General features: G+C 44.8%; 1 protein-coding gene across 2 annotated transcripts in view; it reads left to right on the top strand.

Moving 5' to 3' along the window:
- Positions 1–17,712, top strand: part of GIGYF2 (GRB10 interacting GYF protein 2) — a 183,988-nt gene that overhangs the window by 82,904 nt on the left and 83,372 nt on the right. Inside the window, exon 8 of one of the 2 annotated variants that reach the window (XM_040348946.1) lies at positions 103–288. The exons of the other annotated variant lie outside the window; for it this stretch is intronic. Within the exon in view, the coding sequence (XP_040204880.1) occupies positions 103–288 (186 nt within the window). The remainder of the gene's footprint in view (positions 1–102; positions 289–17,712) is intronic. 2 annotated transcript variants of the gene reach the window in all.

Below are 17,712 nucleotides of genomic sequence, written 5' to 3'. Positions count from 1 at the left end.
ATTATATAAGGCTAAATCTTTATTCCTTGACTTACTATAATGAAATCTAAATTTCATTTATTAGTACTGTTATAGGACTAATTCTCCACTAAACCTTCTCAGTGCGGCCTGCATTCGAAGAAGGAGGTGCTGCACCCACTGTGAGAACGCATGAGTTTGTCCGCCCCGAAAGTGGAAATTGGCGCAGCTTGCGGGAAGAATTAAATGGTGAAGAAGAAGAAGGTGGAGGTGTTTGGAGGACAGCAGCACCCAGAAGAGAAGGAGAGAGATGGCGCTCTCATAGTCCTGGTGAGTAGAGAATGCTGCATAAACAACCAAACTGTGAGAAATCTGTATAGTCTTATGAGCACCTGTCTCAACACAACATTTGCACAGCCTCTTCCTGCTGTGCAGTGAAGGACAAGTGTTTTAGTTACTGTTCTATCGGCTTCTGATGCACTAAGAGGAAACGCTGATGTAGCTCTGGGCAGAGCTGCTATGGTTGTAAAATGAAGAATGTGTTTGACGTGACGCACAAATGGAAAGACCACACATTTTCTTTTTGTATTGGTATAGTGCAGAGCTATGTTGGGTTTTTACATTTTTTATAGGGTTTCTTGCAATGCGTGATATTTGTAGGACCGGTATGGGGAATGGCATATACAGAAGTCTAGAAGGGAGGGTTTGAAGTTGGTATTTCCCAATAACTGTATGCCAGTGAGGGATAGTTTTACCTCGCACACAAGAAGAGGCAGGTAATTCTTCAATCAAATCAGTAGCAGGAACCTGTGTGTCTTGTGCTGCGCCTGAAGACAGAAATTGGCTTTTGTGAAGCGTATCAGTCTTCAGCAGATTTCTAGCGACCTTTTTCCTGATTCGATCCCTTGGTTCCTCTCCGATTGACGTGTGAGACATCTCCGTGAGAATTGCAGCTGATGATCCAGGCCTGAGAGTGGTTTATACCCTGCCTTACTGACCCCCTGGGCATATGTCCATTAGGGTACAGTATCTCTGGTAAGCCTTTCTTTCAATGATCGGTGGTGGATTTCTTTACCACGCTTCATTCCGAGGCATTGAGACTATTATCACCAATTTTCATCATATTGGACTTTTTCACATAAATTTATTTCGATTTTATATATACACCATCCAGTGTCTATACATATACATCACTTTTTTGGTTGATATATCGTCGTCATAATTTTTTCACCATTTGTTTGATGCACGGTTTATTCATCCTTTCATTGGGTGATCTATTAATTTTATGTGCTACACTTTTTATGTTAATAACTGTATGCTGGGCTTTTTTTCCCCTCGGAGAATCTGTGCCGGTGTTCTTTTTCGAGAAGTGCCCAGCTATCGAATAGTGCCCGGGTGGAACTGCGCATGCGCTGAAGAACAGCTGAGTTTACGATCGGCTGTTGTCTCGCGTGGCCGAATATTTACACGAAGGAGCGGATGTTTCGATGATTTGCAGGTGGAATTTTTATTGATGGCTAAAGAAATCTGTAAAATAAACCTTTATCTGCTATTAATTTTGAAAGCTTCTTTAGTCAATTGAAGGGTGGCTTTTGCTATATTGGATAAAGATCTCTTTAGCAGATTTCTCTTTAGCAGATTTCTTTGACCATCAAATTCTGCCCCCCAAGCACTGCCCACCATTAAAATATCTGCCCCCTTCCTGTAAATATGCGCCCCTCTCCTACATGAACGTGCTTCGGCAACGCAGGACAGTAGCTGATCGTAAACTCGGCTGTTCCGGCGGGCATTTTTCGATAAGGGGCATCTCTCGACAGGACATGGAACTCAACTATGACCCCTCTTCCCCCCTCCCCACCACATCAGATGGTGGGTGTGGTCAAATTGCACCAACAGTAGGAGGGTGCATTAAATACAATGAGTGTGTTACATGCAGAGTTCAAGGGGTGCGCTATGCACAGATTGCCGGGTTCAAGGGGTGCGCTATGCACAGATTGCCGGGTTCAAGGGGTGCGCTATGCACAGATTGCCGGGTTCAAGGGGTGCGCTATGCACAGATTGCCGGGTTCAAGGGGTGCGCTATGCACAGATTGCCGGGTTCAAGGGGTGCGCTATGCACAGATTGCCGGGTTCAAGGGGTGCGCTATGCACAGATTGCCGGGTTCAAGGGGTGCGCTATGCACAGATTGCCGGGTTCAAGGGGTGCGCTATGCACAGATTGCCGGGTTCAAGGGGTGCGCTATGCACAGATTGCCGGGTTCAAGGGGTGCGCTATGCACAGATTGCTGGGTTCAAGGGGTGCGCTACGCATAGCGTTCAGCTCTTTCACACTCTTACCTCTTGCATTCCCCATCCAAATCTCACTTTCTCCCCTCCTAGTTAACGCCCCTTCCCCACAGCCCCTTTAAAGCTCCACCATTTTCCATATGTCCTACCTTTTTGTAGGTGAACCACCTGCCCACTCTAATACTTCCCTGCACACTGTTAGTGTTTCCTGTTGCGAGAGCATCCAGCAGGGCGTTGCCTTCCTGGCACCAGGTGGGGAACCCAGAGTGCATGCAGCGTCCTGAGGGACTCTCCTCCCCAGCCCATGACTGCACTGGACTCTGAGAGCCGTTTGGGTTATGAGATCTGTGGGAGCTGCCGGGAGGCAATCTGTCACTTGTAAACTGAGAAGCTGGGCTCTTGTGTTTACAAGCGACAGCAGGGAACAGAGGACCGGAACATTCTAACAAAAAAAGCCCTGACTGTATGTATAGAACACTTGCTGCATACAAGGAGTGCATACAGCAATGACCTTGCATTAAACCAGACTTCACTTAACTGTGGTCAAAAGAGTGACTAATCGTGACTTGCATGTCCAGTGCATGCTGCTGTTTACATAGAGTCGGCCTGTTAGTGTAGTGTTTCTAAAGGTTTGCCTGAAAATGTCTACTGATTTTTAGCTGTCAAAGATTACTTTTATTTGCCAAGTTATGTGGATGATTTATACGGCTTTAGACTGTTTAAAGTGGTTGAAATGCTGAAGGTTTTTTACCTTTCATGCATTTTATGCATGAAGGTAAAAAAAAACTGTGCGCAGCTTGGCCCCCCCACCTCATGCCTAAGCCCATTCTCGATCCAGCGATATGCATGAGACCCGAGTCTTTCATGGGTCTCTCCCTCCTGATTGGCTGAGATGCGGGAGCCGTTGGGCGGGAGCAGGAGGGCGTGGCTGAGCTGCGCTTTCTGTGCTCTATGGATGCAAAGAGCCGCCTTGGGACCGTGCATGCACGTGTTCTTCCCACAGCAAGCGGCTTGCTATGGGAGCACTCGACAAGGGGGGGGGGGTCAGGGGGACCCAAGTAGAGGAAGATCGGGGCTACTCTGTGCAAAACCACTGCACAAAGCAGGTAAGTATATGTATGAATGTGTGTTTTTTTTTTCTTTTTCTTTCTTTCTGCATCTTCTCCGCCGCGTCCGGGTATGGGCTGCGGGACTGGGCGTTCCTTCTTGATTGACAGGCTTCCGACGGTCGCATCTATCGCGTCATGATTTTCCGAAAGTAGCCGAATGTTGGTGCGCAGGCGCCGTATAGAGCCACACCGACTTTCGGCTACTCGTGACGCGATGGATGCGACTGTCGGAAGACTGTCAAGAAGGAACGCCCAGTCCCAAAGACCATACCGGAAAGCGGCAGAGAAGATCGCTCTCTAAAACGGTAAGTACTGCTTAGTTTTAAAAAAAAAATTGCCGATTCCCCTAGACAAAATGAGCATGAATCTAATCGTAAAAAATTTTTTAAGGGTAAACTCCCGCTTTAATTCCAAAACAATTCAGTACCACTGACCACTGCCTGTTGTAATATTGGAGAAGAATACTTGCATGGTCTCTGGCTTCAGGATTTGAATAACTGACTTCGAACATGCATTCAGGACTTGTTGGCAATCCTTATCGCTATACTTGTTCTGCATCAGTGACCGGGCAACTAGCATTTTCAGAGTAGAAGTACAGACTGGATCGGCCCATGTTCCTAATGATTGGTTTGTGTTGGCTCTGATTCAGCAGGGGTTTGTCAGAGCTGTGCAGAGGGGCCATTGCTGGTAGGGGACAGGCTCTTCTAATCTGGTGTTTTTCTAAAATAAATCGATAACTGGAAGACAAATGTTTTTTAGTTTATGCACCTGGACTGTATTTAGTGCATTTAAACAAAGTTGATACAGAACTATAAAGAGATGAGGTGTAAGACTAAATCAGAGATATAAACAGCTCTTCAACTACGTCTTAGACCCCCTGTTTATCCTTTTAGAATACCAGAAGCAGAGTAGTATATTGTGCAGCCTCAGCAGTCAAACAGGGTTGGCTAATGTGTCTTTGTAATGTACTGTTATATTGCCATATAGTCAGCTCACAGAAGATGGTCTCAGGCCTGAATGCCTCCTGCAATCAGAAAATGTTCTGAGACCAATTCAGGGTTCTTAGCGATTTTTTAGACTTGGTATGCTGGAGTTGTGCAGAGACTGCTTTTCAGAGGTCAGCTCATTGTGTTCATGCTGGAGTAGTAATTTCAGCCACATATCACAGGTTTTGCTAATGGGCATTAGGCGGTTCTGCGAGGTCTGTTTTAAGGCCCAAAGGCAAGGTTACACTTGTGATAAGACCGTTACAAAATATTACAACAGAACTCTGATTGAAAACCTAAATTGGCTACTGTTTTAAAAATAAATAAATAAATGGTCACATTGGGTACCGATGGTGAGGTGAATAGGTTGATGGGCGATCTTTGGTCAGGTCACTTTATTTATGAATTCCCTAGTGTGAGCATTGGATAGTACATTATTGTTGGAAATGCATGATGGTCAGTTGGTCATGCGCATGGTGTCAGGGTACAAAAGACAGTGATTAAGGACAATGTCTTGCTTGTGTAGTAAAAGGTATGTGGCTTCTGTCTTGTGTGCAAGTGATTTGTGGTGAAGTGTGTGATATTGGGAATGCATATTTAGCCAGGGGTCACGCACATGGTTGAGCATTAGGAAACAGCAATGACCCTTCATAAAAATAAGCATTTATCAAGCCTGCATCTCCTTCCTTGATGGATACATTTTTTTCGTTTACAGCGGAACTGAACTCCAAAAGCTATATTTTTATTCCCGTTTTTACATGTGTGTTTTTTTTTTTTTTTTTTTTTTTTTTTTTTCATGCTCAGTCAGTGAAAATGTGGGGGAATTGGCACACTAGTACATATACTCTTCTAGTAAAGCCACTGTTCTCTTTTTATCTGTTCCATCGTCTGTCAACTATATGATCCAAATTTCTGGTGAAACAGGTTACCTAACATGCTCAAATCTGCCATGCTGATTGTCACTATCCTGACATGGGACATGCTTTACCCTTTTGTTTGTGACAAAATGTTTAGCTCTGCTCTTCCGAGTTCCCCAGTGGCATATACAAGGGCCTCTTCTTTAGAAAATTCTTAAAGGAGTTGTAAAGGAAAAACATTTTTTGCCTAAAATTAATGTCTGCAAATATTGAAGTTTGAAGTTGTAAAGATGATCCCATAGAATATAACCAAACAAATTAATGTGTAATCAATAAATTGGAAATGATAGGAGAACCCTGTATATAACCAGTGATCTATATAAAAGACTATATTGCATGTGTGATATGTAATGATTGGCCATAATGAGTCTCCCGAGTTGACACATTGACACAGACAGCGGGACTCTGGCCGCTTCTGTGTCATGTGGATTTGATTGACAGCAGCGGGAGCCTATTGCTCCTGCTTCTATCAATCTGTCCAATGAGAAGAGAACCAGAGGCAGGAGCGGCTGGGTTCGTGCACTGCACTGGAACTGATGGGCTTGGGTAAGAAAAAGCTGGGGTCTGCTGCTGCAAAGGAGGTTTTTCACCTTAATGCATATGCATTAAAGGAGGATTACAGCCAAAGCTCGTTTGGCTGACTTCTTCACAGGAATGCAGTTCATTTTTCACTCCTGTGTCAGCAAAAAGCAGGCTAAAGACCACTCTCTGCTGACATCACCGATTTCAGTCCTGGCACCACGTAATCGCGACACAGTCTGGATATGTCGGGTGCCTGGACTGACACCCATCTTGGCCTCAACGATCCGCTGAGGGCCTGAAATGGCAGAGATCTGTGACTGACAGTCTACAGCTCTCTGCTTGCAGAGCTCTATAAACAGAGTGATCGATGGTGTTCGATCGTTCGGTTCTCAGTGTAGAGGTGCTGGGGGACAGATGCAGGATCGGATCGATGCTGCATTCACCTAGTCAAGTATGAATTTGAAAAATAAACTCCTTTGGTTCTCTCTTAAGGTGGAAAATATTGATTTTTTTTTTTTTTTTAACAATCCCTTTTAAGCACTATGCCACCCTAGAGCTCCTTTACCCAGGTGCTTCCTCCTGCCCTTTTCTACACAGGCTTGGCTACAGGATGCTCTGCACCTGGGTTTCTGCATTTTTCTTCTCGGACACTCCATTTCAGCTATCTACTCTTAAGTACCCCACAGAATAATATTTTGGTGAGATAGGGGTCTAAATAGATCTCCCCTTGAGACAGGCAAAGGGACTGAGGACACAGATTCCCCCCAGTCCCATCTCTGTAGCCTCGGCTGCACTGAAGATGAATGGTCAGGAGATAAAGGCCCCTGTCCATAAACTGAAGCATCGTAAACATAGTTGACTCTGCTCAGTTGTGAATGGACAGTCAGTGATCACAGTACAAGTACTTGTGCAAATGCCCGGTATCAGCAACAATACTAGCATCGGTATTGGTGCAACCCTACTTCTCACGGGGGGCTGTCAGCTATATTTACCAGCAAAGCCCCAGGGTCTAACTCAAGGACTTTCCCTGCTACCTGCTTAATATCTTCAAGGATCTGCTCACAAAATCTGACAGTGTATATGGAGTTCGCAACCTACAGTAAGAGTGGTGATGGTAGCATAACCTTGGGAACTGTCGCCATATCTGGCTTAAGTTGAGATTCCCAAGAGTTTGTGGAGGGACTGCAGTTTCTTACTGTTGACTTGGATTTGCAGATCGTTTCAAACCTTATTGATCCGGTTCATATTATCCTGCATCTGGAGAATCGGCCTGCTGTTATAGGCCATGGGTCTTTATAATTCCCATAGTTTCCAAAACTCTTGCTATTTCACTCATTCCTTTTACACGAACTGGAAACATACTGGAAGGGGATTACAACAGCTAAAGTCTCTCCTTTACTCCCAGTTTGAGTTGACCGGGTTGGCGCATTATTTTTATGGCATTAGCTTTAGTCATGTTAGAATAAGTTGATTCCTTGAAGAGGGATTCCTGCACCACATGGGCAGGCTCCAGTTTCATAATGGAGCTACTGGAGCAAATGTGTGGAGCCTTGTGCTTTTAGTTGTAATGGCTTGCAAACATCTATTCTTGGGTCTTGCATGGGACTGCAGCCTGCACAAATGCATAGAGCACTCTGTCTATGTGGTTATAATGCTGATGGTACAGATCATCATCGATCTCCATTAACCTCCAATGGACCTCTAGGAAGGTTTGGGAGTACCTTCCTGTAACAGAGTTATTGGCACTGGACAATGCTGAGAGTTCTACTCTTGACCGTGCTGTCCTTTAGAGACCATGCATTTTATTTATTTTTTTGGCTCTCCTCTACCAGTGGACTCCAAAGTAACTGACGAGGTTTGTGCATTTTGTGTTTTTTCTCATTTCCTTAAATCATCATTGGGGAGCTCTGGCTCCCCTAGATTGTCTGCAGTCAGAACGCACTGGAATTCTGCTGAAAGGTGCCTCCTGTTGGGCTCTATCTATGCCCAATGTCCCAGAGGCCTTTGTGTGTCTTGATAATCTGGAGGTAGGTTATCCTCCTCCTGTGGCTGAACCAACCTCTTGAAGTTTCTCCATATCCCTTCTTAGGTGATGTCCCTTATCAGGTGGATGTGCTTAGCACGGTGTCAAATGCTCCTTCTCCTTGCTAGACAACCATGGATGCTTCGCTGGACGAGGATGAGTCTGGAGATATTTAGAACCATTTTCTGTGCTGAAGGTTAGGCAGATCTTGCAGAGATTCTGGGGCACATCCTAGTGACACTTCAGGTTGTCAGTGTGGATAGTTTTGCTTATAAAGCGAGCAAAGTTCCGATTTAAGTTCTCTACCAGTTTCAGGGGCACTTTGCTATCTTTTGGGTTACAACATTGTGATTCTCATACTTCAGATATCATCTTTACGAGATTGGTTGCCTCATTCTTATGTAATCTTGCTTGTCTGAGTCCTAAGAGCCGGTTCATACTGGGGCAACTCGGCAGGCGACTCGGCCGCCTGACAAGTCGTGTCCCATTCTATTCAATAGAACCGTTCTAATAGGAGCGACGTAAGTCATTTTGCAAGTCGCCTCTGAAGACGTCTTCAGGATGCCTTGCCGAGTCGCCCCCCAAAGTCGTGCCGCCCCAGTGTGAACCGACTCTAAGTGTTGGGTGTTTTTTTTTTCTGGGGGCCTGTTTAGATTCCCCTGTGGGTATGCTTGAATTGATTTCACAAGGTCTGGTTAAGGCTCTGTGTTCTTTTTGTTGGAGTCATTGTCCTCTGTAGAATCTATTCTGTAAATTTGCCAGGCTTTTAAACCTTGTATACAGTGGGGATCGAAAGTTTGGGCACCCCAGGTAAAAATTTGTATTACTGTGCATAACGAAACCAAGGAAAGATGGAAAAATCTCCAAAAAGCATCAAATTACAGATTAGACATTCTTATAATATGTTAAAAAAAAGTTAGGCCCAGATCCAGAAAGGACTTACGACGGCGCAGCGCCATGTACGCCGTCGGAAGTCCTAATCCGACCCGTCGTATCTATGCACCTGATTCATATAATCAGTTACGCATAGATATCTATCCATTAGATCCGACAGGCGTAAGTCTCTTACACCGTCAGATCGTAACTGCATATTTTTTCTGACCGCTAGGTGGCGCTTCCGTCGAATTCCACGTCGAGTATGCAAATTAGCTAGATGCGCGAATTCCCGAACGTACGAGCGGCCGACGCAGTAAAGTTACGACGTTTACGTTGGGCTTTTCCCGGGCGTATAGTTGCCCCTGCTATATGAGGCATAAGTTGCGGCGTACCAATGTTAAGTATGGCCGTCGTTCCCGCGTTGAAATTTGAAAAAGGTACGTCATTTGCGTAAGTCGTCCGTGAATGGGGCTGGACGTCATTTATGTTCACGTCGAAACCAATGACGTCCTTGCGGCGTACTTTGGAGCAATGCACACTGGGAAATTCCACGGACGGCGCTTGAGCCGTTCTGCAAAAACGTCAATCACGTCGGGTCACAGTAGTTTTACACAAACCACGCCCCCCTGATCCAAATTTGAATTGGGCGGGCTTACGCCGCCCGTTTTACGCTACGCCGCCGCAACTTACGGAGCAAGTGCTTTGAGAATACAGCACTTTCCCGTGTAAGTTGCGGAGACGTAACGTAAATCAGATACGCTATGCCCGCACAATTTTTTACGCGGCTGTACCAGAATCTGGCCCTTGGATTTTATTTCCATCATTTACACTTTTAAAATGACAGAAAACAAAAAAATGGCATCTGCAAAAGTTTGGGCACCCTGCAGAATTTATAGCATGCACTGCCCCCTTTGAAAAGCTGAGACCTGCCAGTGTCATGGATTGTTCTCAGACATCACATGGTCTTCCCAGACGATGATTATCTCAAAGGTTTTAAATGTCCAGACTCATCTGACCTTGCCCCAACAATCAGCACCATGGGTTCTTCTAAGCAGTTGTCTAGAAAACTGAAAATAGTTGACGCTCACAAAGCTGGAGAAGGCTATAAGAAGATAGCAAAGCGTTTTCAGATGTCAATATCCTCTGTTCGGAATGTAATTAAGAAATGGCAGTCATCAGGAACAGTGGAAGTTAAAGTAAGATCTGGAAGACCAAGAAAAATATCAGACAGAACAGCTCGCAGGATTGTGAGAAAAGCAATTCAAAACCCACGTTTGACTGCACGATCCCTCCAGAAAGATCTGGCAGACACTGGAGTTGTGGTACACTATTCCACTATAAAGAGATACTTGTACAAATATGGTCTTCATGGAAGAGTCATCAGAAGAAAACCTCTTCTACGTCCTCACCACAAAAATCAGCGCTTGAACTTTGCAAATTAACATATAGACAAGCCTGATGCATTTTGGAAACAAGTCCTGTGGACCGATGAGGTTAAAATAGAACTTTTTGGCCGGAATGAGCAAAGGTACGTTTGGAGAAGAAAGGGCACAGAATTGAATGAAAAGAACCTCTGTCCAACTGTTAAGCATGGGGTTGGATCAATCATGCTTTGGGGTTGTATTGCAGCCAGTGGCACAGAAAACATTTCACGAGTAGAAGGAAAAATGGATTCAATAACATTTCAGCAAATTTTGGATGGTAGATTGATGCCATCTGTGAAAAAGCTGAAGTTAAAGAGAGGATGGCTTCTACAAATGGATAATGATCCTAAACGCACCTCAAAATCCACGGGGGATTACATCGAGGCATAAACTGAAGGTTTTGCCATGGCCTTCACAATCTCCTGACCTCAACATAATTGAAAATCTATTGATAGACCTTTAAAAGAGCAGTGTGTGAAAGACAGCCCAGAAATCTCAAAGAACTGAAAGACTTTTGTAAGGAAGAATGGGCAAAGATACCTTGTTTACAAGCTGTGATACTTGCCAAAGGGGGCAGTACAAGATATTAACTCTGCAGGGTGCCCAAACTTTTGCAGACGCCGTATTTTTGTTTTCTGTAATTTTGAAAGTGTAAATGATGGAAATAAAATCAAACTTTTTTTTACATATTATAAGAATGTCTAATCTGTAATTTGATGCCTTTTGGAGATTTTTCCATCTTTCCTTGGGTTCGTTATGCACATTAATACAAATTTTTACCTGGGGTGCCCAAACTTTCGATCCCCACTGTAGGTAGCATTTTAACTCGACTTTCTGAATTCACTTTTCCCTTGAATTAAAGAGAACTATTTTACAGTAAAAACAAAAGCATGTAAGTGTGGCTTACAGATTATAAGTGATTTTCAATGGGTTTAATGCCATGGTGTCATGTGTTTTCAGATATTAAAATAAGTGGGCATTGATACAGTATAAAAAGCTACATATTTTTTGTTTTTGGAAATACTTGGATCACATTGGATCCAATTACAGAGGACTAAAATGCTGTCTTTGTTTCCATAGACAAATGGGTATTATTACAGTAACATAAAAACCTGCATTTTATTTTCTTTTTTTTTGAGAATATTTAAGCTGAACTCCAGCCACAAATATTTGTATTTAAATGTACTCCTTTAGTACCTGTAAAGGATATAAATCCACTCTGTGCACCAAATGCCTTTTCAAATCCAGCTTTTGCCTTTCAAAAGTAATGGTGACAAAATCACTGTACTGCACATAGCCTGTGCAGAGAGCAGCATTGGGGCCCATCAGGTCCTCCCACCACAGGTTTCTTGTAGGATATTACAGGTGGGGGCAGATGCATTTAGTGATGCACAAGGTGAGTAAAGGCGACTAGTCTGTCTTGGTCCCCTTTCACAATTATATGACTTGTACTACGATTTTGGACGGCAAAATCGTATGACAAGTCATGCTTTATGATTTTCAATGACTACCATTCATACTGGCACAACTTTGTCATGCCGACTTCAAAGTAGTTCCTGCATTACTTTTTTTCTGAAGTCGTATCAAAGTTGGATTCTGTATTAACAGATCTGACTTTGGCATGCAACTTTTACACGACTTGCATGAAGGGGAACTCCCCGCCAATTTTTTTGGGGGAAAAAAAAACTCGGCATGGGTTCCCCCTTTATGAGCATATCGGGCCCTTCGGTCTGGTATGGATTCTAAGGGGAACCCCCATGCCGAAAAACGGGCCCCCCCCAAATCCATACCAGACCCTTATCCGAGCACCCGGCCGGTCAGAAAAGGGGGTGGGGACGAGCATGTGCCCCCCCCCCCCGAGCCGTACCAGGCCGCATGCCCTCAACATGGTGGGGTGGGTGCTTTGGGGCAGAGGGGGCCCTGCACCCCCCACCCCAAAGCACCTTACCCAGACCCTTATCCGAGCACCCGGCTGGTCAGGAAAGGGGGTGGGGACGAGCGAGTGCCCCCCGAGCCGTACCAGGCCGCATGCCCTCAACATGGTGGGGTGGGTGCTTTGGGGCAGAATGGGCCCTGCACCCCCCACCCCAAAGCACCTTGCCCCATGTTGATGAGGACAAGGGCCCCTTCCCGACCCTGGCCGTTGGTTGTCAGGGTTTGCAGGCGGGGGGGCTTATCGGAATCTGGGAGCCTCTTTAATAAGGGGGCCCACAGATCCCGGCCCCCCCCACCCTAGGTGAATGGGTAGGGGTACGATGTACCCCATACTCATTCACCTGGAGGAAAAGTGTCAACAAAATAAACACAGGTTTTTAAAATAATTTTTGTCAGCTCTGGGGGTCTTCTTCCGACTTCTCCGCTCTCCAGGGTTCTTCTTCTGACTTTGGGGGTCTTCTTTCGTCTTCTCCGCTCTTCTCCCGTGGCGTGGAGTTCCCCCTTATTATTGGGGGATCAAAGTTGTGTCCCTGCTCATTATAGTCGTACTTCAACTTGTGGGGCAAAGTCGGATCCACAGTCGTATGACTATCTTGTCAAAATCGCGGCAAATTTGCGGTTAATCGCACGACTTTGAAGTCGCACAAGTGTGAAAGGGGCCTTACGGAAAACTACTGCACAGTGGCCAAGTTTCACAATGGATTGCACAAATCTGGAAGTACTATGCAAAGATTCAAATAGGAGTAAAGCCTCTTGTATTTAGACATATCTTAACCTGGTCTTTAGCTTTCACTAAATTATTTAGGAGTAAAAAATGTATTTATTTTTTTGTTCCCGTAGCAACCAAGTGCTAGATCGCTCCGTTGATCCCCGCTGAGCCGGCGGATGACAGGGCAGTCCCCGCACACTGTGCAGGGACTGCCCTGTCTTTTCTCCGCTTACCCCTATGGAGGGATCGGATGAACCGTATGTCCGTGTTCATCCAATCCACAGACTGAAGGAAAAATAGGGTTTTCTTCCATCTGCAGAATCGGAGCATTGCAGAGGCGGGCGAGATCAGGACCCGGAACTCTAGCAAAACCTAAACAAAAACAACTTACAAGCTTTATGGTGTAGAAAATTCAAAGTTGCATTCCAATTATCCCAAATGATGTGCCAAAATTCAAACTACTTTCCAAAACTTAGGATGTCTAGCAATGTTTCACTAAACCAGCTCCAGCTGCAACTCTAGGTAGTGCCTCCAACATAGCGCTGCATACATTAAACTTGATACTTGGCCCAGAAAAGGGCCTGACTTCCCAGTCCCATCTCTTGAACCATGTGCTCCAGTTTCACCCATTGAATCGGTCTCCTCCACCTTCTCTGCGGCCTTGCTCAACATGGCCGAAAAAGACCTGTGTGATCTCATCCTCTCTCATTGCCCCCAAAAGCTGATTGTGATACTTGGCCAGCCAGACTGGAACAAGCACTCAGAGGAGAAATGGAGCAGACCTGTCAACAGATGCAGGTGTATCCAAAATTTGCATGCTTTGCCCACACCTCCTAAGACCATGAAGCCCACCTAACAAAATTACAGAAGACATTAGCTGCTCACCAGTCTCTAGCAGCTATACCCCTGGGTAGCAGATGGGAGGAAACTGTAGCCAGCTTAACATTCAGCTGTGGGGTCTACCAGAGGTGATAGGACAGGAGTAGTGGACCTATGCAAAGACCACCTATACTGTGTGCGACATGTACTTTTTGTAAAGAAGCATATGGATCGGGAACTCTATACTATCTGTAACTGTTTCATCAGCCGGTATGCTTATAAATAGCATGGGGAATGGTAGTGGTGACATAGTTGGCAGTGGCAAAGAGCCGCTCGTTTTAGCGGCACTTTACTACTGTTTAAGCAGTGCTTTGCGGCCGCTAGCATGGTGCTTTTAACCCTAAAGAAGGGGGTTAAGATCCCCGTATTGCCACGCTTCCGAAGCGCTGCCCATAAATTGCAATGGTCAGGGGCGTTTTGGGAGCGGTGTATACAGCACTCTCAAACCGCGCCAAAGATGCTGCTTGCAAGACTTTTTCTAATGTTCCGCAATAGCTCCACCCCCGTGTGAAAGCATGCAGGCTTTTACACTCGGGCGGCGTGGGAGGCAGTTTTCAGCTGCTTTTACAGGCACTATTTCTAGCACTAAAATGCCTGAAAACTGCCTCCAGTGTGTTTATTTTTAGTTTTGGATAGAGTGGAGAATTGTTTGAACACCCCGGTTTTTATTGCCATCTGAGTTCCCAATAGGGAAGTGTACCCACTGTGCCCTCTCACTAAGAATGAAAGTAAAAAAAAATCCCAAATGTTGGCTTATCAACAGAATTAGTCTTCTAATGGGGACAGTTTTGGTGACCAAAACTGGTGGTTTCTGCATACTTCCTGCTTTGGCTATGGAACTGAAAGTGATGGGAAATCTTTATCAGAGAGCTGATTTGTCCGGGCCATAGTAACAATGTCCCGCCTCCTGTGCTGGACTGTACACTGATTCATCATTGGATCAGTGTGACGTGATCGCAGGAGGTGGGACATTGTTACTGCGGCCCAGGCAATTCAAATCAAAATCTGTGACACAGCGGGAGATTGCTGCTCTGATCCGGGCACTGGTGAGGCTGCATCTTTGTTCCCGGCGATCTCTCAGTCCTGCAGCAAATCACTGGAAGAGGGGAGGGGGAGAAAACTCCAACCCGTGTCCAGGGACAATCAAGGAGGAGAGAAGACTAGAAGATAGTGTAGTGATTTTAAATACATTTATTTTCATTATATATATAATACAATTTACATCTAAAAAATATCAATATTTAAAAAAAACTGTCAGTTTCGGTTTTTGGCACCAAAATTTCCATTCGGTGCCCCCATAGCTGTAACTGCTTATAAAGTGTTAGCTAGAGTTTGGCTTCAATTTGTTTAGTGTATCAAAATCTGCTAGTACATCCAACATTACCCCCCCCCCCCCCCCCCCAGACTGACAATGCTGCTGTTCAAAGGTGTCCCTGTTGCTCCTTTCTCCACAGTGTAGGCAGTAGTAATATTGCCATGTCGCCTCTAATCAGACGACGGATATAACATACAATGTTTTTTTTTTTTTTTGGGGGACTATACATTAAATTGTATGAAAGCCAAAAGCAAACATATATTAACCATTTCCCGCCAGGTCAATATACAATTCACGTCCGGGAAGTGGTTGTGAAATCCTGACTGGACGTCTATTGACGTCCTGCAGGATTTCATGCGTGTCAGTCTGACACCCTGCATCTCCGATTTTGGTAAAGAGCCTCCGGTGGAGGCTCTTCATTACGTGATCAGCCGTGTCCAATCACGGCTGATCACGAGCGTCTAGAGGAGAGCCCATCGGCGGCTCTCCTGACAGGGGGGGTTCGTGCTGATTGTATATCAGCGCAGCCCCCCCCCCCCGGATGCCAACACTGGACCACCAGGGAGTGCCCCCCAGTTGCCAAATGGAGCAAAAAAAATAAACACAATTAGTGCCCACAAATGGGCACTGACTGGCAACATGGACACTGACTGTAATGATGCCCAGCAATGCCATCAGTGCCACCCCTCAGTGTCCATCAGTGCCACCTCTTAGTGCTGCCTTAGAGTGCCCATCAGTGCTGCCTTAGAGTGCCCATCAGTGCCCATAATTGAAGAAGAAAACGTACTTCTTTACAAAAGAAACTAACAGAAAAAATAAACAATTTTTTTTCAAAAATTTCGGTCGTTTTTTAGTTGTTGCGCAAAAAAATTTAAATCGCAGAGGTGATCAAATACCACCAAAAGAAAGCTCTATTTGTGGGAACAAAATGATAAAAATTTCATTTGGGTACAGTGTAGCATGACCGCGCAATTGTTCAAATTGCGACAGTGCTGAAAGCTGAAATTTGGCTTGGGCAGGAAGGTGCGTAAGTGCCTGGTATGGAAGTGGTTATATTGTATTTTTCCATTTCCTGAGTTTAATGATTACATTTTATTTAGGCTTTTTTTCTATTTTCACCTGGTGATCCAGCCAGTAAGTCTGTTTTTTAAAAGAACAAGGTCTCCAGCAGAATGCATCAGTTACAAAGATGAGACAAACCATGTATTACTGACAGGGCTGTTTACAAGGATTCGTTTTTATTCATGTAAAACCTTTATCCCAAAAGGAAAAAAAAGGTTTCCTGTAACTGCTTATACAGAATTGGCTGGAGTTTGGCATCAATTTTTAATATTTACATTTGCTATTAAATCAAATCTAACCCCCCCCCCCCCCCCCACAGACTGTCCAAAGGTGCCACAAACTAAGACCTCACACTTTTCACACCACCTATCTATGTACCATTTGGTTTTGATACCTAAATTGCATTCTACACCTGGTCAGCATCTTGTGGACCTCATGTCACCACCACCCACCCCCAACTTCAAAATCATTTGTCCTATCTAACCCAACTTCCCGACGCACAATTGCCCCTGCTGCCTCTGTCCTTTGAGGAGGGAGATAACAGAGATTCTCTGCTCGCTGAGACAGCACTGGATCAAGATCTGTCTCTAAGGGTGCATTCACACCACGATTTTATCATCCTACTTGTTCTCACGATTCTTGGTTTGAAATCGTACAAATCTGTATGGCAAAACGTATCCATTCACTTCCATTCATTAATGTAGGTCCCCAAGTGCATCCGATTTGATCCGCATCAGATTTGATACGATTTAAAATCGCATCAAAAATCGTGTTTGACCACGATTTTTGGTCCTGATTTGAAATCGTATTAAAATCGTGTCCGATTTTCGTATTAAAATCGTGTCCGAGTTTTTTTATATTGTGGTCAATCTAAATCGTAATAAATTGGATGACTGTGCGTTTTTATCCGATTACATACGATTTTGTCATATACGATTCCATCCGATTTAACGGTCCGATTATTGGATGTAAAAATCGTGATGTGAACCTAGCCTAAGTATTTGGAGGGGATGCTGATTACAATCCCCTTTACAATCCTCTGTCGCATTAAATGATGTGCCACCAGAGTATGTGTTTTTTAAAAATAACCTGCTATATACCTTTTTTTAGCAGCGCTCATGTGACTAGCCGCCTTTCCCCTCTCTTGATCTGATCGCTACAGCGGGAGGAGCTGAGAATCCCCTACTGATGTCAGCAAGGCGGAGAGGCGCGGTCGGTCATGTGAACGCTGAGCTGCGCTATAAAAATGGTATACAGCGGCTTATTTTTAAAAATCCTACACTGGTGACATTTAATGTAACATAGGGGATTGTAGACTCAGACATTATAGCAGCAATCAGAGCTGACGGTGGGAGGGGGGAGGAGGACAGAGGCGAGACAGAATGACGGAGATAAGTAAACTAACCAGTGTTGGGGGGTCAGCACCCATAAGTCGTGGTAAGTTTACAGGGGGAGGACAGAATCGGGCAGGATCAGCCAGGTATTTTCAGGGGATTCAAGGGGCCAAATTATACAGCACAAGGTGATCAAAAAAAGCAAAAAAGAGCTCTATTTGTGAGGGGGAAAAAAAAGGACATCAAATTTATTTGGGTACAGCATCGCCCGACTGTGCAATTGTCAAAGTAATGCAGTGCCGTATTGCAAACAAAATGTGCAGGAAGGGGGTAAAACCTTCCAGAGCTCAAGTGATTAAAGCAACAGTATCACTTTT

Source organism: Rana temporaria, chromosome 4 (genome assembly GCF_905171775.1).
Source record: "Rana temporaria chromosome 4, aRanTem1.1, whole genome shotgun sequence".
Taxonomy (NCBI): Eukaryota; Metazoa; Chordata; class Amphibia; order Anura; family Ranidae; genus Rana; species Rana temporaria.
Note: the sequence above shows the minus strand (reverse complement) of the source record. Positions and strands in the feature narration are given on the sequence as shown.